The sequence below is a fragment of the Haliotis cracherodii genome, unplaced genomic scaffold, assembly GCF_022045235.1.
Source record: "Haliotis cracherodii isolate W230 unplaced genomic scaffold, xgHalCrac1.p SCAF_3, whole genome shotgun sequence".
In the NCBI taxonomy this organism is placed as follows: Eukaryota; Metazoa; Mollusca; class Gastropoda; order Lepetellida; family Haliotidae; genus Haliotis; species Haliotis cracherodii.
The window spans coordinates 18,661,724-18,685,712 of NW_027266286.1; the positions used below are offsets into that span (position 1 = coordinate 18,661,724).

A 23,989-nucleotide genomic window follows, 5' to 3' on the forward strand; every position below is an offset into this window, starting at 1 on the left:
TCTGTGTGATGGACACTGACTGGAATATATTGTGTGATGGATACTGACTGGGGTATATTGTGTGATGGATACTGATTTGGATATATTGTGTGATGGATACTGACTGGAGTATGTTGTGTGATGGATACTGACTGGAATATATTGTGTGATGGATACTGCCTGGGATATATTGTGTGATGGATACTGATTTGGATATATTGTGTGATGGACACTGACTGGGGTATATTGTGTGATGGATACTGACTGGAATATGTTGTGTGATTGACCCTAACTGGGGTATATTGTGTGATGGATACTGACTGGGATATATTGTGTGATGGATACTGACTGGGATATATTGTGTGATGGATACTGATTTGGATATATTGTGTGATGGATACTGACTGGGATATATTGTGTGATGGACACTGACTGGGGTATATTGTGTGATAGATACTGACTGGAATATATTGTGTGATTGACCCTAACTGGGGTATATTGTGTGATGGATACTGACTGGGATATATTGTGTGATGGATACTGATTTGGATATATTGTTCGATGGATACTGACTAAGGTATATTGTGTGATGGATACTGACTGGGATATATTGTGTGATGGATACTGTCTGGGATATATTGTGTGATTGACCCTATATGGAATATATTGTGTGATGGATACTGTCTGGGATATATTGTGTGATGGACACTGACTGGGATATATTGTGTGATGGACACTGACTGGGGTATATTGTGTGATGAACACTGACTGGGGTATATTGTGTGATAGACACTGACTGGGGTATATTGTGTGATGGACACTGACTGGGGTATATTGTGTGATGGACACTGACTGGGATATATTGTGTGATGAACACTGACTGGGATATATTGTGTGATGGACACTGACTTTGGTATATTGTGTGATAGATACCAGCAAGAAGACATAATGTGATAGTTTCTGGTGAACGTTGTGAAATACGTCGTGATAGACGCTGTCTGGCAGACCTCTGTGGTCTTCACCAACTGTCAGTCACTAAACTAATTGCGTGCTTACTGTAACAGATATACTAATCAGACTCTCTTCAGCGCTGCCATCGGCACCAGGAGCTGGCAGCGACAGCAGCAGAAGAAGCTGGTAGCGGCGACGGCGCGTTGCTACTGTGTTGGGTAACACTGACTGCCGGAATCTACACTCTGGAGAGGAGACTAGCACCACGCGACAAGGCAGCACCCCCTCTCACATTTAGGCGGCGGCACAGTCAGAATAATGACGATATAGTTAGCACGTGCCTGGACAAGCCCCGTGCGTCCTCGTCATGTTGTTCCTGGTTCAAGTGTGCTATGTGTGATATGTGATACCTGGAATGACGAAACTCACAGAGCGAGATTAGAATGAAGGGATGGGAGACCAATTATGACGTGTAACAATTCTTCCTTGCGTTGAGAATCAAAGAACCACATCCTGGATAGGTCATCAACGTCACCACCCGCCTCCGACTACCCCTTCCCCGAGCCCCTCCCCGGGGACGATGCACCACTAAGCAACATGATCTACGGAGCAGTCAGACACCATGTACAACTTGGCGAAACAGCTTCAGATTGTTTATGTTGCTACATTATCAGTGATTACACAGTTAGCGTTATAAAGCAGTTTATTGACTTAGTCTGATATTCCACACAGGGGAGGTCTTCAGTAATAGGATTTATTGCTTGTTTAACAAGGAATTGAGGCCATTCTCTTGGTGGTCCACAACGCACCAACTACAACGACGACATGTTGACCACACTCGTGCACCTCCTCAGTGACCACTGGGCAAGCACAGCCGCTCTGATCCTCTTAGCAGTGGTGTTGTTGACATCGTCACGACATGCCAGTCCCCTACCTCCAGGCCCAGCTCCTATTCCCTTTCTAGGCACCATCAGTCTTCTCGGAGGTGGAGACAAACGAAGGGTTTTTAAGGAGATGAGAGAACGTTACGGGGACGTGTTCAGCTTCTACATCGGCTCCCGTCTCATCGTCGTCATTAATGGTTTCGATGCTTTGAAGGAGGCCTTCGTGAAACGGGGGGACGTGTTCTCTGACCGCCCTCACGTGTTCACCGTGGACAAGGTGGGACAAGGCCGAGGTAAGTGACTTACTGTTAATGAAAACCCAAATAGTGGTATTACTATGTCTGATCAATCCATAGCGATCCATCACTGGTTAAGGTGAGAGGACGAATTTTGTTTTGCGCTGCAGTAAGAAATAATCAAGCTTTATCATCCAAAACTGGCTCCCACGGGAGATATCGCTTGGGTGAGATCAAGTGACATCTACATTGTAGATATCGCTGCAATGAAAATGAATCATGCAGACCATTGTGACTTCATTGTTAACATGACGTCACAATCAAGTGAAATCACGAATGGCTCTGCTACTGAAGCTAATAGCAGTACTTTTCACACTTACAAACTGAAGAAGTTGGAAGAATTCGGTTAGATGATCGATCCAATCTCACCCTCGTTACTTTTGATATCAAATAGATCAACACTCGTTGATAAAAGTGGAAAAACTCCAGGACGTCTTACTATAGCTAGAACTTGACTGCGGCGTAAAACAACATTCCTCTCGCTTACATCAAGGCCCGTGAAGATCCCGGGGTAGAATAGGTCTTCAGCAACCCATGCTTGCCGTAAAAAGCGACTATGCTTGTCATAAATGGCGAATAACGGGATCGGGTGGTCAGGATCGCTGACATGGTTGATACATGTCATCGATCCCAATCGATGCGCATGATGTCAATCACTGGATTGTCTGGTTCAGATTTGATTATTTACAGACCGCCGTCATATAGCTGGAATATTCCTGAGTGCGGCGTTAAACAACAAGCAAACAAACACTTACCTCAAGAAGGCGTTGACTGCTCTCTGAGCACATGTACATGTATCACATACAATCACAGTTGTGTGTGCACGGTTTAGTATTGGTGGGAAGTATCAGATACAGTCGTAGTTGTGTTTGCACGGTTAAGTATAGGTCGAAGGTATCTGATACCGTCGTTGTTGTGTGTATGGGTTTAGTATAGGTGTGAGGTATCAGATACAGTCGTAGTTGTGTGTAGGGGTTTAGCAGAGTACAGGGTTTAGTATAGGTGTGAGGTATCAGATACAGTCGTAGTTGTGTGTAGGGGTTTAGCAGAGTACAGGGTTTAGTATAGGTGTGAGGTATCAGATACAGTCGTAGTTGTGTGTAGGGGTTTAGCAGAGTACAGGGTTTAGTATAAGTGTGAGGTATCAGATACAGTCGTAGTTGTGTGTGCACGGTTTAGTATTGGTGGGAAGTATCAGATACAGTCGTAGTTGTGTGTGCGGGGTTAAGTATAGGTGTGAGGTATCTGATACAGTCGTAGTTGTGTGTGCGGGGTTAAGTATAGGTGTGAGGTATCTGATACAGTCGTAGTTGTGTGTGCAGGGTTAAGTATAGGTGTGAGGTATCAGATACAGTCGTAGTTGTGTGTGCGGGGTTAAGTATAGGTGTGAGGTATCAGATACAGTCGTAGTTGTGTGTGCGGGGTTAAGTATAGGTGTGAGGTATCTGATACAGTCGTAGTTGTGTGTGCAGGGTTAAGTATAGGTGTGAGGTATCAGATACAGTCGTAGTTGTGTGTGCGGGGTTAAGTATAGGTGTGAGGTATCTGATACAGTCGCAGTTGTGTGTACAGGGTTTAGTATAGGTGTGAGGTATCAGATCAGTGAACGTTGTGTGATGGTTTTAGTATAGGTGTGAGGTATCAGATACAGTCGTAGTTGTGTGTACAGGGTTAAGATAGATAGATAGATAGATAGATCATCTTTATTTCCTCCAATTTATGAAGATAAATTGATATGACATATATCGGTGTTCTACAAATGTATATATAACACCTGATAATTGTATGTACATGCAGTTTCACATCGTTATCAAATAATGTTTCTTCGTAGTTTTTTCCACATTTTAACAGTTTTACATACTCGGAGCATTATATTTGTCCATAGATTGTATTCAATTGCCAAAGTACTTTCTGTTGGCAAACCGCCAAGTAAAAAGGACTGAAAGGTATCGTCATCATCGTTCCAGATACTAGAAAAAGGTGGCACATCTAGTAAATCAATAATAGACTCAATAAGAATATTTCTTTGTTGTTGAGTCTCTTTGCAACAGATAAATACATGTTTGATAATATCAAAAGCAAATGTGCCGCATAAACATTTATCAGATTGTATACTGTAGGTGCTAAAATATAATAAGATGCTAAATCATAGAAGTGTTCCGGCCTTTCAGTTGTTAGTAACCAAAGTCTGTGTACCTTAGGTGATCGTATAAGAGAGTATCGTTTTAGTATAGGTTTTCTCTTTAATGAATCTCTGCATGAATTACGTTACGGTCACATATGGTTATTTGTTCTTTAACTCGACTCGCCCATGCATGTTTTGGGGGGAAATGAAAATAGGTGGTGTAGGTGTTTATATCATTATTGAGTTCATACTTGTTTACTAGTGAAAGCATGTGGTATACGGGTGACATTTTACCTTTATCATCTTTTTCTTTAATTGTATCGAGTTCATACTGAACAAGTCTGTGCTGCTATAGTCTTTTAAATGCAAAGTTAATGTCACTATTATATAGTCTTCCAAGGAATAAGAGAGCTCGTTGAGCAATGTACGCCTGGAGAGAAATTAAACCGAGACGACGGAAGGAGTGCGTCTAGACAATCCTTGAATCTTTTTACAAAAATAACGTTGAATAATTTCAAACATTTCGTTTTCCTTTGGTGACAGTTTACCCCATACACTACAAGCAAATAATCCACATGGTAAAATTACCCTTTCCATATACGAACAGCTGGGATAGGATTTAAACCACCAAAGTATAGTCCATGATTATAATTTATATTGACTAACATTCTGAGTTTTTCACATATTAGATGGGTACGTTCTAAGGTTTTCTTTGATGTACTTAGAAGCAATCCAGCATCAGTTACATTTTCCTTTTTAGGAAGTACTTGTGAACCAATGTAGACACATTGACAGACAGATTTGCGAATATTCCCAAACGGTAGAAATGCACTTTTACTGGCATTATGTTTCAAATTCAATCTATTAGCATATGTGTAATACTATATATCATTCAGTAGACATTGCAGTCCGTCAGGGGAGCTGCTCAACAACGTAGTATCGTCTGCTAATAGAATGCCGGGTGTATTACCCCATTGAAGACACAAACCACGCCCTGAATCATCAAGTGAATACAACAAGTCATTGCAAAACAGAGTAAAAAGCCATGCCGATAAAACACGACCTTGACCAACACTTTGCTTGACATGAAACACATTTGAGGTAAAACCTCCATTGCTTACACGTGACTGCATTGAAGTATATATTGTGCGTAAAAGTCGCCATAATTTTCCATTAATACCAAAGTTATACAATTTAAAAAAATACCATTAAGCCAGCCTCTGTGAAAAGCTTTCTCGTTGTCGAGAAAAGCGCAGTAAACTGGAGAGTGTATTTCTTTGTAATAAGCTATGCTTTCCATTAATGTAAACAGGGCAGTTTCTGCCCCAGCCCCTCGTTGTGTGTACAGGGTTTAATATAGGTGTGAGGTATCAGATCAGTGAACGTTGTGTTACAGGGTTTAGTATAGGTGTGATGTATCAGATCAGTGAACGTTGTGTTACAGGGTTTAGTATAGGTGTGATGTATCAGATCAGTGAACGTTGTGTTACAGGGTTTAGCATAGGTGTGAGGTATCAGATCAGTGAACGTTGTGTTACAGGGTTTAATATAGGTGTGATGTATCAGATCAGTGAACGTTGTGTTACAGGGTTTAATATAGGTGTGATGTATCAGATCAGTGAACGTTGTGTTACAGGGTTTAGTATAGGTGTGAGGTATCAGATCAGTGAACGTTGTGTTACAGGGTTTAATATAGGTGTGATGTATCAGATCAGTGAACGTTGTGTTACAGGGTTTAGTATAGGTGTGAGGTATCAGATCAGTGAACGTTGTGTTACAGGGTTTAGTATAGGTGTGAGGTATCAGATCAGTGAACGTTGCGTTACAGGGTTTAATATAGGTGTGATGTATCAGATCAGTGAACGTTGTGTTTCAGGGTTTAGTATAGGTGTGAGGTATCAGATCAGTGAACGTTGTGTTACAGGGTTTAGTATAGGTGTGAGGTATCAGATACAATCACAGTTGTGTGTTCACAGTTCAGTATAGGTGTGAGGTATCAGATCAGTGAACGTTGTGTTACAGGGTTTAGTATAGGTGTGAGGTATCAGATACAATCGTAGTTGTGTGTGCGGGGTTAAGTATAGGTGTGAGGTATCAGATCAGTGAACGTTGTGTTACAGGGTTTGATATAGGTGTGAGGTATCAGATACAATCGTAGTTGTGTGTGCGGGGTTAAGTATAGGTGTGAGGTATCAGATACAGTCGTAGTTGTGTGTGCACGGTTTAATATAGGTGTGATGTATCAGATACAATCACAGTTGTGTGTTCACGATTTAGTATAGGTGTGAGGTATCTGATACAGTCGTAGTTGTGTGTACACGGTTTAATATAGGTGTGATGTATCAGATACAATCACAGTTGTGTGTTCACGATTTAGTATAGGTGTTAGGTATCTGATACAGTCGTAGTTGTGTGTACAGGGTTTAATATAGGTGTGAGGTATCAGATACAATCGTAGTTGTGTGTGCGGGGTTAAGTATAGGTGTGAGGTATCAGATACAGTCGTAGTTGTGTGTGCACGGTTTAATATAGGTGTGATGTATCAGATACAATCACAGTTGTGTGTTCACGATTTAGTAAAGGTGTGAGGTATCTGATACAGTCGTGGTTGTGTGTACAAGGTTTAGTATAGGTGTGATGTATCAGATACAATCACAGTTGTGTGTTCACGATTTAGTATATGTGTGAGGTATCTGATACAGTCGTAGTTGTGTGTACACGGTTTAGTATAGGTGTGAGGTATCTGATACAGTCGTAGTTGTGTGTACAGGGTTTAGTATAGGTGTGATGTATCAGATACCTGATGAGGGGTGACCGGGGAAGAGTGGGGATGGAGTTGGGAGAGGGGCGAGGCATAAAGGTAACCAACCAGGGTTATCAGGGTAATTACATTTACATTAGCAAATCCGCTGAAATGTTTATGAGAGGGTTGTATCTATAAAACGACCTCTTAGTAAGTTGATAACGGGGAATAAGTCTCATAAGTCAGTTCCCTATCTAGACGGCCGCGCCATGTTTTCCATCAAGCAACACCTGACGTGCGGGTTGGGATGAGATCGGTGTCTTTGTGATAGGGATGGTGGAGGGGAAGTATTTTTTTGTAGTTTTTATGTGGTTTTAGGGGGTTTGGTGTTTTGTGTGGGGTTGTATTAGTGAGATGTGGTAGGGTGGAGATTGTATGTTGAATAGTGTGGAAATGTTGGCGTTGACGGGGATGGTGGGTGCGAGGGTGTCGTGGTTGTTTGCGGTGAGTAGTAGTAGTAGTAGTAGTAGGAGTAGTAGTAGTAGTAGTAGGAGTAGGAGTAGGAGTAGTAGTAGTAGTAGTAGTAGTAGTAGTAGTAGTAGTAGTAGGAGGAGTAGGAGTAGTAGTAGGAGTAGTAGTAGTAAGAGTAGGAGTAGTAGTAGGAGTAGGAGTAGTAGTAGGAGTAGGAGTAGGAGTAGGAGTCGGAGAAGGAGTAGTAGTAGGAGTAGGAGTAGTAGTAAGAGTAGGAGTAGTAGTAGGAGTAGTAGTAGGAGTAGTAGTCGGAGTAGGAATAGTAGTCGGAGTAGGAGTAGGAGTAGGAGTAGTAGTAGGTGTAGTAGTAGGAGTAGGAGTAGGAGTAGGAGTAGGAGTAGGAGTAGTAGTAGGAGTAGAAGTAGGAGTAGGAGTAGTAGTAGGAGTAGGAGTAGGAGTAGTAGTAGGTGTAGGAGTAGGAGTAGTAGGAGTAGGAGTAGGAGTAGGAGTAGTAGTAGGAGTAGTAGTCGGAGTAGGAATAGTAGTCGGAGTAGGAGTAGTAGTAGGAGTAGGAGTAGGAGTAGTAGTAGGAGTAGGAGTAGGAGTAGTAGTAGGAGTAGTAGTAGGAGTAGGAGTAGTAGTAGGAGTAGTAGTAGGAGTAGGAGTAGGAGTAGGAGTAGGAGTAGTAGTAGGGGTAGGAGTAGGAGTAGTAGTAGGAGTAGTAGTAGGAGTAGTAGTAGGGGTAGGAGTAGGAGTAGTAGTAGGAGTAGTAGTAGGGGTAGGAGTAGGAGTAGGAGTAGGAGTAGTAGTAGGAGTAGGAGTAGGAGTAGTAGTAGGAGTAGGAATAGGAGTAGTAGTAGGAGTAGTAGTAGGAGTAGTAGTAGGGGTAGTAGTAGGAGTAGGAGTAGGAGTAGTAGTAGGAGTAGTAGTAGGAGTAGTAGTAGGGGTAGTAGTAGGAGTAGGAGTAGGAGTAGTAGTAGGAGTAGGAGTAGTAGTAGGGGTAGGAGTAGGAGTAGGAGTAGGAGTAGTAGTAGGAGTAGGAGTAGGAGTAGTAGTAGGAGTAGGAATAGGAGTAGTAGTAGGAGTAGTAGTAGGAGTAGTAGTAGGGGTAGTAGTAGGAGTAGGAGTAGGAGTAGTAGTAGGAGTAGTAGTAGGAGTAGTAGTAGGGGTAGTAGTAGGAGTAGGAGTAGTAGTAGGAGTAGTAGTAGGAGTAGGAGTAGGAGTAGTAGTAGTAGTAGTAGTAGGAGTAGTAGTAGGGGTAGGAGTAGGAGTAGGAGTAGTAGTAGGGGTAGGAGTAGCAGTAGTAGAAGGGGTAGGAGTAGTAGTAGGAGTAGGAGTAGTAGTAGGAGTAGGAGTAAGGGTAGTAGTAGGAGTAGTAGTAGGAGTAGGAGTAGTAGTAGGAGTAGGAGTAGTAGTAGGAGTAGGAGTAGGAGTAGTAGTAGGGGTAGGAGTAGGAGTAGTAGTAGGAGTAGGAGTAGTAGTAGGAGTAGTAGTAGGGGTAGGAGTAGGAGTAGTAGTAGGAGTAGTAGTAGGGGTAGTAGTAGGAGTAGTAGTAGGGGTAGGAGTAGTAGTAGGAGTAGGAGTAGGAGTAGTAGTAGGAGTAGGAATAGGAGTAGTAGTAGGAGTAGTAGTAGGAGTAGTAGTAGGGGTAGTAGTAGGAGTAGGAGTAGGAGTAGTAGTAGGAGTAGTAGTAGGGGTAGTAGTAGGAGTAGGAGTAGGAGTAGTAGTAGGAGTAGTAGTAGGAGTAGTAGTAGGAGTAGTAGTAGGGGTAGGAGTAGGAGTAGGAGTAGTAGTAGGGGTAGGAGTAGCAGTAGTAGTAGGAGTAGGAGTAGTAGTAGGAGTAGGAGTAGTAGTAGGAGTAGGAGTAGTAGTAGTAGTTGTAGTAGTAGGAGTAGGAGTAGTAGTAGGAGTAGGAGTAGGAGTAGTAGTATGGGTAGGAGTAGGAGTAGTAGTAGGAGTAGTAGTAGGAGTAGGAGTAGTAGTAGGAGTAGGAGTAGGAGTAGTAGTAGGAGTAGGAGTAGTAGTAGGGGTAGTAGTAGGAGTAGGAGTAGGAGTAGTAGTAGGAGTAGGAGTAGTAGTAGGGGTAGGAGTAGTAGTAGGAGTAGGAGTAGTAGTAGGAGTAGGAGTAGGAGTAGGGGTAGGAGTAGGAGTAGGAGTAGGAGTAGGAGTAGTAGTAGGAGTAGTAGTAGGGGTAGGAGTAGTAGTAGGAGTAGGAGTAGGAGTAGGAGTAGTAGTAGTACATCGGGAAAAAGTATTTAAATTTAATAGATACCTGAGAAAAATTTGATAATAAGAAACCAACAAATATAAAATTAATCAATGCGCAATATTCTTCCTAAGTCTGCACAACGAAAAGGCAATATTGTATATATGTAATGAATCGACATAATATATTGTCAGATTCTCAATGTGCAGAACGCAAGTTACAAACGTTGGTTTAATGTTTGATCAGGAAATATGGAGTAGGTTCCATTTAAAACCCATCAACGTCGTAACACCAGACTCCTCCTGGTACAAACGTTGGTTAAATGTTTGATCAAGAAACATGGAGCGGGTTCCACTTACGTCCCCATCAACGTCGTAACACCAGGCTCGTCCTGGTACAAACGTTGGTTAAATGTTTGATCAAGAAACATGGAGCGGGTTTCATATAAGTCCCCATCAACATCGTAACACCAGACTCGTCCTGGTACAAACGTTGGTTAATTTTTTGATCAAGAAACATGGAGTGGGTTCCATGTGCCTCCCCTTCAACGTCGTAACATCATCGTGCTGATGGGGTCGTCGCAACGTGACCTGGCTGTACCACCATGCCCCGACGCCCTCGATCGTTGCTCATCAACTACTGGTTTACATGACTTGATTATTTACAGTCGAATGTGACTGACTGCTGCGTAAAGCAACATTCACTCAGTCACCCCAGAATCCCACGGGCCACCCTCAGGATGTTTACTCATATGGGATGTCTCCATACACAAGCATGGAAAATAACGCCGTGGATTGTGTAGCTATGAATGCATGTATCCGAGTTCAAATCGGCACGTGATTACGTATGATGCGGAATTCATGAGAGACATGACCCCTTGTTAACCTCCTATCCCTTATCAAACCACAGACCGCGCCAGCGTCTGTGTTCCACGTGCTGTATTGACTCGTGCAGGAAACCACGATGGTAACCCTTGAAATTAGAGATCTACCAACAGTCGTTGTAGCGATGCAGCCTGCACTATTCTTGCTTGTATTTCAACGCCTCATTCCACACCGACACCGTTTAGATGCCACGATGAGGGAAAAAGGGGTAAGTGATACCAGGCTGTACATACCTGGTCGGCTTGACATGCTGGGGAGTGTATAATGCATGTAGATAATTGACAGAAATGTTATACTTGTGTTGAAAAACATATCCCTGACAGACAGATTTTTCTCCCACGGGTTCACGGTTTAACGAAAACAGAGGCATTCTGCTGCCAACTGACAGACAGTGCCTTTGTTGCCGGTAATGGGTGGTAACGAGCCACGCCTTCGTGCTTATAACAACATAACAGGGAGGCACCTTCACTGAGTAAGTGAATGAATGTTTCTTAACGCCGCAGTCTTCAATATTCAAGGGCTTGTAACGCAAACATTTTCAACTCGAGAGATACGGTCACAAGTAACCAGTTATGGATATAACGAGCACAACTCACTAAGTTCGGTTGAGGACGAATTCAACGGTCACTGGAAATAACTCCCCCCCCCCCCCCTCTCTCTCTCTCTCTCCCGCAAAAAACAACAACAAACAAACAAAAAAAAAACAACAAAAACAAACAAAAACAAAAAAACAAAAATTATACACTTACCTCAAGGAAGAACATTTAATTTAAATAAACAGATTCCAGTCATACCTCGGCTGCCTGTTACATACCTGTTGCATCCTGTCTTGTTATCTCGTCACACCTACTCGTCAAAGAGACGTCATACTGTCGTACACGCGTAATACAACGTTATAAACACGTCATAAAGATTGCACGCGTTATAAAGACGCCATATCGTTATTCCCACGCCAAAAAGACGTCATGTCGTCTCCTACACTTGTCCAACAGACGTCTACGGTCGTACACGCTTTATAAAGACGTCAGCAGAGCGTTATAAAACATCTAACATACGTCAGAAAGACGTCATATCTTCATACATATGTCATATAGACGTAATAACATCTTAAACATCTTATACACATAATATATCCTCAGATGCCATACAGATATCATATAGTCATACACACGTAATGAAAACGTCATATCACAGTCGTCACGTAATTTCGGCATGCACACAATATAAACATTCCATGACGTCATACATATATATTCCCGTCATACACGAGTCATACAAATGTGCAATGCCGTCATGTATACTTACCATACGTCAGAAATAGTGCATCACGTCATACATACCTTTTTTGTTTGTGGTTTAACGCCGCACGCAGCCAGATGACTGTAAATAACTAGTAAATAAACGAGTCTGGACCAGACAGTCCAGTGATTGACATCATGAACATCGATCCACGCAATTGGGATACGATGACATGCATCAGCCAAGTCAGCGAGCCTGACCACCTGATCTCGTTAGTCGCCTCTTACGACAAGCATAGTCGCCTTTTATGGCAAGCATGGGTTACTGCTGGCCTTTTCGAGCGTGGATCTTCACGGGTTCATTCAAAGGTAACCTTGCCATACAGACGTCGTCCGAGAGGCGGTGGATATTTAACTTCATATAACAAGGTAAATGGTGTTTTGGGTGCAACAATGACGATTAAAACAAATTGGATAATGTAATGTTTTAATTCATTTACCATTCGAGATTCGTTGAATGACTGATTCGCTTCGCAAATTCCCATACAACAAAACACATACAAAATATCAGTACACAAATTTTGCAAACTCGCCGTAATACGCGGCATACACCTAAACAACCTACTGCTACATAGAATGAACAATAGGCTTAAGTATAGGGCAGTGCAGTATTCCAATGACAATGACTTGAAACGTTTCAAAATGAAAGGGATACGGGCAACTTTTGAATCTGCAAAGTTGTTTTCGAGTTTAGATCTTTGAATTAGTTTTCGCCATAGGTTACCAACGAAACCTGATTTAGTTCAGTTTGTTTGTTGTTTTACGCCGCACTCAGCACTATGCCAGCTATTTGACGGCGGACTGAAAATAATCGAGTCGTGATTATTATTAACATCATTAGCATCGATCTACGCAATTGGGATACGATGACATGCATGAACCAAGCTTGCGAGCCTGTCCACCCAATCCCGTTAGTCGCCTCTCACCTAGTATCTAGGTGTCATGTCTGCCATCTAGAGAGCAGGGGATGAATGTACGAGACGTTTGTGATAAATGTCCTCTGGCTCATCCCAGATTGGGAGCCCCCACCTCCACCCCTCCTCATTTTTAAGGCCACGTTAAATCTGGGATCCGATAACGGAGACGGTTCAAATTTGAATATACAGATCCCTATACCACCCTAATGCCCACCTTGTCATCATTTAAAGGCACAGGATTGCTATGTGACCATCAGTTAACGTTGTGTTTGTCTGCAGGTATTGTGAACACGTCAGGCAAAGTATGGAAGGAACAACGCCGCTTCGCTCTGGCAGCGCTGAAACAGTTCGGCTTCGGCAAAGCATCCTTTGAGGATAAGGTTCAGGAGGAGGTGGCAGCATTTGTTGCCGTGCTGGATCAACACGCCGGGGATGATGTCGACCCGCAGAACATCATCCAGACTGCCATTGCTAATGTCATATCGTCCATAGTGTTTGGGAAAAGATTCAGTTATGATGACCCGCTGTTTAAGAAGTTCCTGGAAATATTTGACGAGAACATGAAACTCGTTGGAGGAACCTCCATACTAAACTTTTTCCCGATATTACAGTATTTGCCTGGTGACATTTTCAAGTTCAACAAAGTCCTTAGTAACGTGGACTTTGTGCAGAAATTCATCCGCAACACTGTGCAGAGACACATCGAGAACCTGGACACGCTCCACGTCCGGGACTTTGTTGACGCCTACCTGAAAGAAATGCAGGAGGAGGCAGATGATCCTGAAACAACACTCAACTGTGAGTAGACGTAGATTCAGCTGTGAATAGACTTAGATTTAACTGTGAGTAGACTCAGATTCAGCTGTGAGTAGACGTAGACTCAACCGTGAATAGACGTAGACTCAACCGTGAATAGACGTAGACTGAGCTGAGAATAGACGTAGACTCAACCGTGAATAGACGTAGACTCAACCGTGAATAGACGTAGACTCAACTGTGAGTAGACGTAGACTCAACCGTGAGTAGACGTAGACTCAACTGTGAGTAGACGTAGACTCAACAGTGAAAAGACGTAGATTCAGCTGTACGTAGACGTAGACTCAACTGTGAGTAGACGTAGACTCAACCGTGAGTAGACGAAGAGTCAACTGTGAATAGACGTAGAGTCAGCTGTACGTAGACGTAGACTCAACTGTGAGTAAACGTAGATTCAGCTGTTGAGTAAACGTAGATTCAGCTGTGAGTAGACTCAGATTCAGCTGTGAGTAGACGTAGAGTCAACTGTGAGTAGACGTAGATTCAGCTGTGATTAGACGTAGACTCAACTGTGAGTAGACGTAGACTCAACTGTGAGTAGAAGTAGATTCAGCTGTGAGTAGACGTAGACTCAACTGTGAGTAGACGTAGATTCAGCTGTAAGTAGACGTAGACTCAACTAAGAGTAGACATAGATGAGCTGAGTAGACGTAGATACAGCTGTTAGTAGACGTAGACTCAAGTAGATGACGACACTAGCATTGTAAGTTGGGCATGTAAACCTTCCAAAGACATAGACAGAGCTTGTAGATAATGTTTCTACTTGCATTCCTACGTAATCACTGCTCACTACATTACTGAATAATATCTCTGTCTCAAGGATACATGAGAACATATGTTTCTATTTGCCGTGAACGTATTTCCTTCTGTAGTTAATACTTAATATGATCAAATTGTTTCTGACCGCCGTCATATGGCTGGAATATTGCTCCAGTGCGGCTTTAAACAACAAACAAACAAACACTCAAAACAGAAGAGACATGTACTCTACATTGTCCATAAGCATCACTAAATTTTGTTCTTTCTTTTCAGACGACCAGTTGGTCAAAGTGATCGGTGACTTATTTGTGGGTGGCACGGAAACAACTTCCACAACCATCCGATGGGCAATCATCTTCCTTGTACGCAATCCGGAAGTTCAGCAGCGCATGCGTGATGAGATAGACCGTCACGTGGGGCGTGCAAGACATCCGAGTGTTTCCGACAAGCCCAACTTGCCCTTCACTGAAGCCACGATCCTTGAGATCCAGCGGTGTGCCGACATTGCCCCCTTCTCCGTGGCTCACGGAACCTTACAGGACGTCACGTTCAGGAACTTTTTAGTACCTCGGAACAGCATCGTTATCCCAAACATTCATTCAGTACTGACGGACCCGGATCTGTGGCTTAACCCTTCCGACTTCCGGCCTGAGCGGTTTCTTGATGACGCCGGCACTGTCACCAAACCGGAGCAGTTCATTCCATTCTTCATGGGTAGGTATAGACAAACACATAGTCCCCCAAAATAAAGTCATATATAAGCTTAACAATGATTCCATGAAAACAAAACCTTGTGTATTTATGAACCCCGATGTAAAATCTATTAATGTCATGTCGGAAAAGAGAAGGGGAAGAAAATGGAAAGGGGGTGGGGGTGGGGGTATGTTTTTAAATTTGCTCATATGAGGACTTCGGTATGTGTGCAACGCCCTGACATCTTCTCATTCACCACGCGTCCACCCGTGGGGATCCCGGGTAAGAATATACGACACCAGTAAGCTATGCTTTTGAGAGGCGACTGAGGGGATCGACTGCTTGGTTGATTGCAAATCCCAATTTCGCGGATCACTGGATCGTCTGGCCCAGACTCTAATATTTATAATACATATGTCGTCATGCAGGAGGAGAAGCTACAGCAATATGTTCCTCATCTACATAGGAGGAGAACATGTAGGTGTAGAGGGAGCAGGTCACTGTAGGTGGTAAGAATGGTGCGGACAAACCTAGAAACTTAACTAGGATTCGAAACCACATTCATGGGTTCCTGGTGTGCCTAACGAACGCAACTCTGCTCTCATAGAATTGAACTAAAGCAGTTAAAAAAAAAGTTGACTTGAATCAAACTTGCCAGTACAGCCACTTTGCACAAACCTTGCACCCCTTTAAGTAAACAGAAAGCATGTTGCACACCAGGCTGTCGACAGTTGGGCTAAATTAGCTGCGTCTCCCCGAAGAGCACCGTCATTATTGATGCACTGAACACAAATACAGCGAGTTTTCATAATTGATGTTCACCACATGCTAAACAGCGCAAAGCATTTAACGCATTGATCGACGAACATGTACCTTGGAATATCTCAGTGACATCGCTGAGGTTGGGATGTTGTGAACGACGTGACCACAGCAGCAAGTGTCCCTGCATGGTTTATGGATGAGCACCTGATTGACATTGTTCGTCTTGTATTCAGGACGCTAGGTGGTATACAACAGTTATCTAAATCCACTATGGTTTAAGTAAATATGTATGTTTGTGCAGTATTCAAATTTAACTGTTCTGTGTTATTTAAAATTTGATTTGCAAGAAAAAAGGAGAATTGTCATGGAGACCAGAGTAAGCTTAGAAATATTGACAACCAAAGTGTTAGCTGTTTTGTTGTGGTATGACAAGACCAACAACACCTGCACGCAATTGGGATCGATGACATGCATCAACCAAGTCAGCGAGCCTGACCACCCGATTCCGTTAGTCGCCTCTTACGACAAGCATACTTGGTTGATGCATGTCACCGTATCACAATTTCGTGGATTGATGCTCATGATGTCAATCCCTGGATTGTCTGGTCCAGACTCGATTATTTACAGACCGTCGTCATATAGCTGGAATATATTGCTGAGTGCGACGTTGAACAACAAACGAACAAATCAAAGCGGCGACAAACCCAACTCACTCACTTACTATCATCCCAAATGCTTGACATTTTTCTTTGCATCCCGAACGACGCACGTGTCCCACGAGGAAAGGCCGTTTACGGTGTCACATGTTGTTGTTGTCGAGGAGATACTTTATTTCCTTTGAGATTTTCTATACAGTTCCAGAGGAATGTACATTCAGAGCGAGTGACGAATGCTCTTTTAAGTCTGGCATGCATAGAGGACTTGAGGAATGAAAGCTGCCGTTCACACGAGACAACACTGTGACCCAGTTGTAAATGTCAACCGCATACGATAGTCCTGTGATGGACATATACACACTTGACCTTCACATTTGAAGGATATGCAGCAGATATAGTTCTTCGTGTATCCGTGGCTCTTGAAACATCGACATCACTGACATTTACATACAACAGCACTAGCATTTAATATTTAACATAATAAGGAACAAATAACATGTAATAGCATTGCCCTGCAGACATAAGTGTTTATACATCACACATAATGGGGTATCCATGATGTGTGGTTGCTGTGTAAATACTTGTACGTACAAAAGATTCCTCTCATGTCAGCCTGGATCAGGGCATTGTTCCACAAAGCGATCTTAGCGCTATGACTATCGTAAGCCAGTGTTAAAGTATGGGAGTTACGATCATCTTAGCGCTAAGGTGGCTTTGTGGAACGGGAACCCTGGACGCATTCATACAGATCGTTGTGTATGTAAGCTTCCAGTTAACCATTAGGAAGACGTCAAGCTATTGTTCTTACAGCTGATTCTGAACTAGGAATTCACTGGCCATTCTGAACCGTTTCATCCTGATCGAACCCGTGAAGATCAGGTAGAATGGGTCTTCAGCAACCCATGCTTGCCGTAGGAGGCGACTATGCGAAATAACTTTTGTTAAATTTGATGATGTTTATTTATCCGTCACTCATTCCTGCAACAAAGTAATCTTTGGCTGGGTAATTTTGTGCAGCAATAAATGGGTTCAACGAAGATTGGGTAAAAAATGAATTTGCAACCACATGACCCCTACCATGTTTAAAATGTTGTAAATTTGTGCCGAAAAAGATTATTTTATTGATTTTCTTTTCAAAGATAACATGTCTAAGATACCCATCATCAGTTGTACCAAATACAGTTCCACTTAGAAAATACCCACCACCCCAATTCGACGTTCTTGCGACAGATTGCTGCGCATGATATTATGCAACATATACCAATCTCCGAATTTGTTACAGGTTTCCCATCTTCCCGAGACAAGCATGTCCACTACCCTATATCAAAGCCTAGTTTCAACCCTTGCCACATCAAGGCCACTTTTCTTGGCTCGACCCTGGCGCCACCTCGCGAATATACCCCTTGTTATGAAACGCGATATCCAATCAGATCTAGTATAGCTTCGCAAAGATAGTGACTACCATTGGCGACGATCTAGTCGATCAGATGACGAAAACATGGGTCATTTCATCCCTGACACAAAAGCATAGGCAATCGTTTGGGGGTTTAAACGATGACAAAGACATATTCATGTCAACAAAGACAGGCAGCGGTAAATCACTTTCATACGAAGGTGTACCAGTCATGGATGTTGATTTTATTAAACGTTCTCTGATTGGACCTTCGATATGTGCGATAGTCCAATCAGATCTAGCACAGGAAAGTGGGCTTGATGTGGCAAGGGTGGAAACAAGACTTGATAAAAAGGCTGGTGGGCGCTCTGGCCTCGGGTAGATGCAGGTTTATATGCGTCTATATTATCACTTCACCACTCTCCGTTCATGTTGCAGGTCGCCGCATATGTCTGGGGGAGTCACTAGCCCGGATGGAGCTGTTCCTCTTCATTTCCGCCCTGGTTCAGAGGTATGACATCCGGGTGGCTACCACCGGTCAGCTACCAAGCCTAGAAGGTCAAGTCGGCCTAACGTATACCCCGCCGGACTACACAGTCCGAATGGTCAAAAGGTTCCAGGACGACACAGATACAGCTATGTGAAACCAAAAGACTGTCGCTGCTTGTTTTGTTTGTTTGTTTGTTTGTTTGTTGTTCAACGCTGCCCTCAGCAATATTCCAGCTCTATGACGGCGATATGTAAATAATCGAGTCTGGACCAGACAAGCCAGTGATTGCCATGACATTCAACTGGGATACGATGGGATACGATGACATGCATCAACCAAGTCAGGGAGCATGACTCCCCGAACCCGTTAGTCGCTTCTTACAAGCATGGGTGGGTTGCTGAAGACAAATTCCAACCCGGATCTTCATGGGGAGTTCACAACTAACCAGCTCTGCTGCAGACACGGTTAATGACATGGGAGCTGACACAATTACCTCGAACTTTGGAGGACAGTCGAGACGCTTTCAAAAATTCCGAATTTGTGATGCACATCTTCCCGGGGTAAGGGTTGGTTGTTGGTTGGTTTGTTGTTTAACGCCGCACTCGGCAATATTCCAGCTATGTGACGGTGGTCTGTAAACAATCGAGTCTGGACCAGACACTCCAGTGATTAAAATCATGATCATCGATCCACGCAATTGGGATCGATGACATGCATCAACCAAGCCAGCGAGCTTGACCACCCGATCCCGTTAGTCGCCTCTTGCGACAAGCATAGTCGCCTATTACGGCAAGCATAGGTTGCTGAAGACCTATTCTACCCCGGATCTTCACGGGCCCCCGGGGCAAGGGGGTTAACTGACTATAAAAGTACTAGGCTTGAGTTATGGAGTTATATTTTAGCTGGACTAACTAGTCTATGTATAGTCCAATGAAAATCGCCTTACGAAATCATCATCCGATTCGTAAACTGCCGTGCAGATTCCTGTAGAATACAGGATTTGCAAAGCATGTGTACCGTCAGCTTAGCGTAAACATATATTTTCCAAATCTTTTCACGTTTTCAGTCAAGGTGCTCACGTGGTTTGATGCACTTTGCGAGGACTTCGGGAAGATGTGTGCCACATAATGTGACTGTACTTTGGAAATGTGCTCCTATTATCTTTCATGTCTAGGCGGAATATCATAGCTCCACTACCGCCAGTGTTAGAGATAGCCCATTTGATATTCACGCTACGTCTAGGGCAAAACATTTCACGAATACGGGTCCAAACTCTATTTGCATGTTTATCATACGTTGCCTGACGTTGTGTGAGGCGACTACGTTTACAGCATACACTGTACATCATCGAAAAGAGGCCCGTACATCTAATAGTATATGTTCATGTTTTGGACCTCCATACGAGACTATTATTATTTTGAAGCTGGTTGTTATCCATAACGAAAATATTGTTTAATAGTTCAATAAATAATATTTACATCAAGTCAACTGCAAATAACTGTGTGTTGATTATGGTGGCGGTGAGGTGAAATGGTGTTGAATGTCGCGTTCAAGATTATTGCACTTATATAACGACGTGTGTGTGTGTGTGTGTGTGTGCGTGCGCGTGTGTGTGTGTGTGTGTGTGTGTGTGTGTGTGCGAGAGTGTTTGTACTAATCCGGACTAATGACGATTTTATAGTGCTATCCCACTGACATACCTACCATGCAGGAGTTTAACATGAATAGCCCACCCACTCAGACACAGTATACTTATTCCGAGCCGTCCAGTCCTCATTTTAGCCCCTTAATCCCTTTATGTCGAGCTCATGGCAGGGTAACAACAAGTACCATCTTTACGTCATTTGGTATGACGCGGCCGGGGATCGAAGCTCCCAGACGCTCTATCCACTAGACCACGGAGGCGGTTATTGATTATAGTCATGAAAGAATAGGATATTACAATGATTTATAATTAAACAAGGAACACAAGAGTATTGTTCTTTACAAGTTCAGACGTGGGGTTAAATCTTGCTATGCATTCGATGATAACTGTTCTAAGCTGGAATGAATATACACTCATTCAAACAAGTATGGGAACACCAAGGTGCTGGTATAGGACACAAACACACTACAATAGACAGAAAATGATAATTTCAATAGCGTTTACCAAGGAGCGATAAAGTATGGAAAAACAAGGTAACCCAGAAATCGCATTAAAACCAGTAGTGTCACTTCATAATGTCACAAGAATGACAAGAAGTGAGTGAGTGAGTTGGGTTTAACGCCACTTTTAACAGTATTCCAGTTATATCACGTCGGGTCAGCTTAATGTGGGGGGAAAGCCTGAAGTGATGCAGGTCTCAGACGTTTACCACTTCGGTGAAACACGAGCACAGGCATGGTGCTGACAAACCTAGAAACATAATCGGGGCGAACAGGGATTCGAACCCACAAACCTAGAAACATAGCTCGGAGTTAGTGAGTGAGTAAGTTTGGTTATACGCCGCTTTTTGCAATATTCTAACAATATCACGGCGGGGGACACCCGAATTGGGCTTTACACACTGTACTCATGTCGGGAATCGAACACGGGTCTTCGGCGTGACGAGCGAACGCTTTAACCACTCTTCTACCCGATCGGACCCCACTTTAATGAAGCTGAAATGTGACTGCGACGATAAACAATTACTCACTCATACTGCAGCCATGAGCCATTCATACTGCAGCCATATAAGCCACTCACCCACACTGTAACCATGATCCACTTTCATACTGTAACAAAAAGCCACACTGTAACCATGAGCTATTCATACTGTAACAAAACACCTCACCCACACTGTAACCATGATCTACTTTCATACTGTAACAAAAAGCCACTCACCCATACTGTAACCATGAGCCAAGCCATTCCTACTGTAACAAAAAAACTCGACCACACTGTAACCATGATCCACTTTCATACTGTAACAAAAAACCTCACCCACACTGTAACCATGATCTACTTTCATACTGTAACAAAAAGCCACTCACCCATACTGTAACCATGATCTACTTTCATACTGTAACAAAAAGCCACTCACCCACTCTGTAACCATGATCTACTTTCATACTGTAAGAAAAAGCCACTCACCCACTCTGTAACCATGATCTACTTTCATACTGTCACAAAATGCCACTCACCACACTGTAATCATAATCCACTTTCATACTGTAACAAAAAGCCACTGACCCACAATGTAACCATAATCCACTTTCATACTGTAACAAAAAGCCACTCACCCACTCTGTAACCATAATCCACTTTCATACTGTAACAAAATGCCACTCACCACACTGTAATCATGTTCCATTTTCATACTGTAACAAAAAGCCACTCACCCACACTGTAACCATGATCCACTTTCATACTGTAGAAAAAAAAGCCACTTACCCGCACTGTAACCATAATCTACTTTCACACTGTAACGAAAAGCCACTCACCCATTCTGTAACCATTATCCACTTTCATACTGTAACAAAGAACCATTCACACGCACTGTAATAATATGAGCCTCTCACTCCAACTGTAGGAATGGGAGTCATGCAACTTTAGAACCGGCATCGATTCAACATTTTACATTGTTTATGGATCCACAAAAAACAGAAAAACCCCTATTAATGTGAGCAATATGAGCACAAGTGTAAAGTTCTTCGTGAAATCCTTCAGTCGTACGTCCTTTATGACGTTGTATACGTCTCTTCTAGGGGACCATTCATCCTCAGTATTATCTAATGTTTATGCGTCTTTATCTGTTGGAACACTCGCAACGTTTCACCAATAGATAATATTGTCTGAAGTCAAATGTATAATTAGGAGACGATAAAAGTGTCCAAACGTTTCCCCACGTTTATCGAGAATTCTGATATGTATCAGATATCGAGCGACACGAGGGCGAGAGTTTATTTATCATGAAAACATATTCTGACTCATAAATGTTAATACAAAAAGGTTTCAGATTCGGTCCCCAATGTCCGACTATTTGAAAAATGTAAAAGCGCATTAGAGGATAGGGATTACTGAGGATTTATCGACATTGCATCGCTTTCATGCCACTGTGTGAATAACATGCATCATTATCAAAGCGTGAGGGGTTTTACGAGCTGAATTTCATTTTGCGCAAACACATATGTACACTAAGGAAAACCAATGAAGGAAAACCAGAGCGTCCCTAGTGGAATATGTGTTCTGGCATAACGAACTTTCAATAGCGTACAATCCGCCACGAATGTCCTACACAATTATATTATACTGAGAAGTTTCGACGAACTATTGTTGTGAAATATTGGTCGTGCGTCATCTCCGTTCCTAATTTTGTAATTCAATTAGTATCAACGACGTTCAATGTACAGTAAACTACGGTTATAACGAACTCAAAGGGGCCACTAATTGTAGTTCGTTGTAACCGTAGTTCGTTATAAGCAGCATAGATACAGCAGTGCCCGGAACAAAAAAAAAATAAGTTCGTCATATCCGTCAGTTCGTTATTGGCGTGTTCGTTATAAACGTAGTTTACTGTATTGTTAATGTGATGCAGACATCAATGTTGGCGTACTTCGTAATGTCGTCACATCATGTCAAAATGTTAAGCTGAACACGGGTGTACATAGAAGACACTACCTCGTAACAACAGCACGTTAAGTTTTCTAAGAGAGTGAGTTAGTTGGGTTAAACGCCGTGTTTGACAGTATTCCCAGTAATATCACAGCGTGGCAGATCAAAGTGGTAGTGAGTGAGTGACTGGGTGAGTATGGTTTTACGCCGCCTTTAGCAATATTCCAGCAATATCACGGCAGGGGACACCAGAAATGGGCTTCACACATTGTACCCACGTCGGGAATCGAACCCGGGTCTTCAGCGTGACGAGCGAACACTTTAACCACTAGGCTACCCGACCTGCCCTCAATGTGGGAGGAAAGCCCGAACTGATGCAGGTCGCATGACGTTTACCACTTTGGGGAAACCCACCAGCACAGGTATGGTGCTGACAAAGTTTCCAATAGAATATTCATGTGCGCAGCAACGCGTTCCATAGTGATGGCGACCCCTCCGTGGTCTAGAGTTAGAGCGTCCACCCGGAGAGCGGAAGGTCCGGGGTTCGATCCCCGGCCATGTCATACAAAAAGACGTTAAAAGATGGTACTTGTTGTTACTTGTGGTACCCTGTCTGGGGCTCGGCATTAAGGGGCTGAGACAAGGACTGGTCGGCTTGGAGTCAGTGTACTGTGTCTGAGTGGGGTATTCATGTTAAACTGCGGCTTGGTATCTCATTGGGCTAACACTATAAATCGGCATCAGTCCGGGCTAGTACAAGCAGCCAAACAGACACACGTACATGCACGTCGCTATATAAGTGCAATAATCTTGGACGCGACGTGAAACCGAATTGCACCTCACCATAATGGTGGGACGTAGCTAGTTTCGCAGGGAGCTGTATTAAATGCGAACAAGGAAGAAATGCGAACATGCATGAACATGTAAATCTAAATGACGGCACAATAATCAGCTGGACATCTTACAGCTGAATTGTACTGACTTTTAAAAGACGGCCAATCATATATCCTGTTCTTAAATGGAACTGAAAAAAATCCTTTACAGTGAGTGAGTGAGTGAGTGGGTTTTATCAATATTCCAGCAATTTCACGGC

The 23,989-nt window shown here is 43.0% G+C and overlaps 1 protein-coding gene across 1 annotated transcript; it reads left to right on the forward strand.

Annotated features, from left to right (window-relative positions):
- Window positions 1–1,123: 1,123 nt before the first annotated feature.
- Window positions 1,124–19,795, forward strand: LOC139474858 (cytochrome P450 2B4-like). Its single transcript, XM_071258013.1, has 4 exons — window positions 1,124–2,107; window positions 13,034–13,552; window positions 14,603–15,043; window positions 18,272–19,795. The coding sequence occupies exons 1-4, from the start codon at window positions 1,756–1,758 to the stop codon at window positions 18,475–18,477; spliced, it is 1,518 nt and encodes a 505-aa protein (XP_071114114.1). The 5' UTR covers window positions 1,124–1,755; the 3' UTR covers window positions 18,478–19,795.
- The last annotated feature ends 4,194 nt before the right edge of the window (window positions 19,796–23,989 follow it).

Bases quoted from the DNA above. Each gene is read 5' to 3' on its own strand.
- LOC139474858 (XM_071258013.1), top strand. From the start codon at position 1,756: ATGTTGACCACACTCGTGCACCTCCTCAGTGACCACTGGGCAAGCACA. The intron at 2,108-13,033 runs GTAAGTGACTTA...GTTTGTCTGCAG, and splicing joins CAAGGTGGGACAAGGCCGAG to GTATTGTGAACACGTCAGGC. The intron at 15,044-18,271 runs GTAGGTATAGAC...TTCATGTTGCAG, and splicing joins GTTCATTCCATTCTTCATGG to GTCGCCGCATATGTCTGGGG.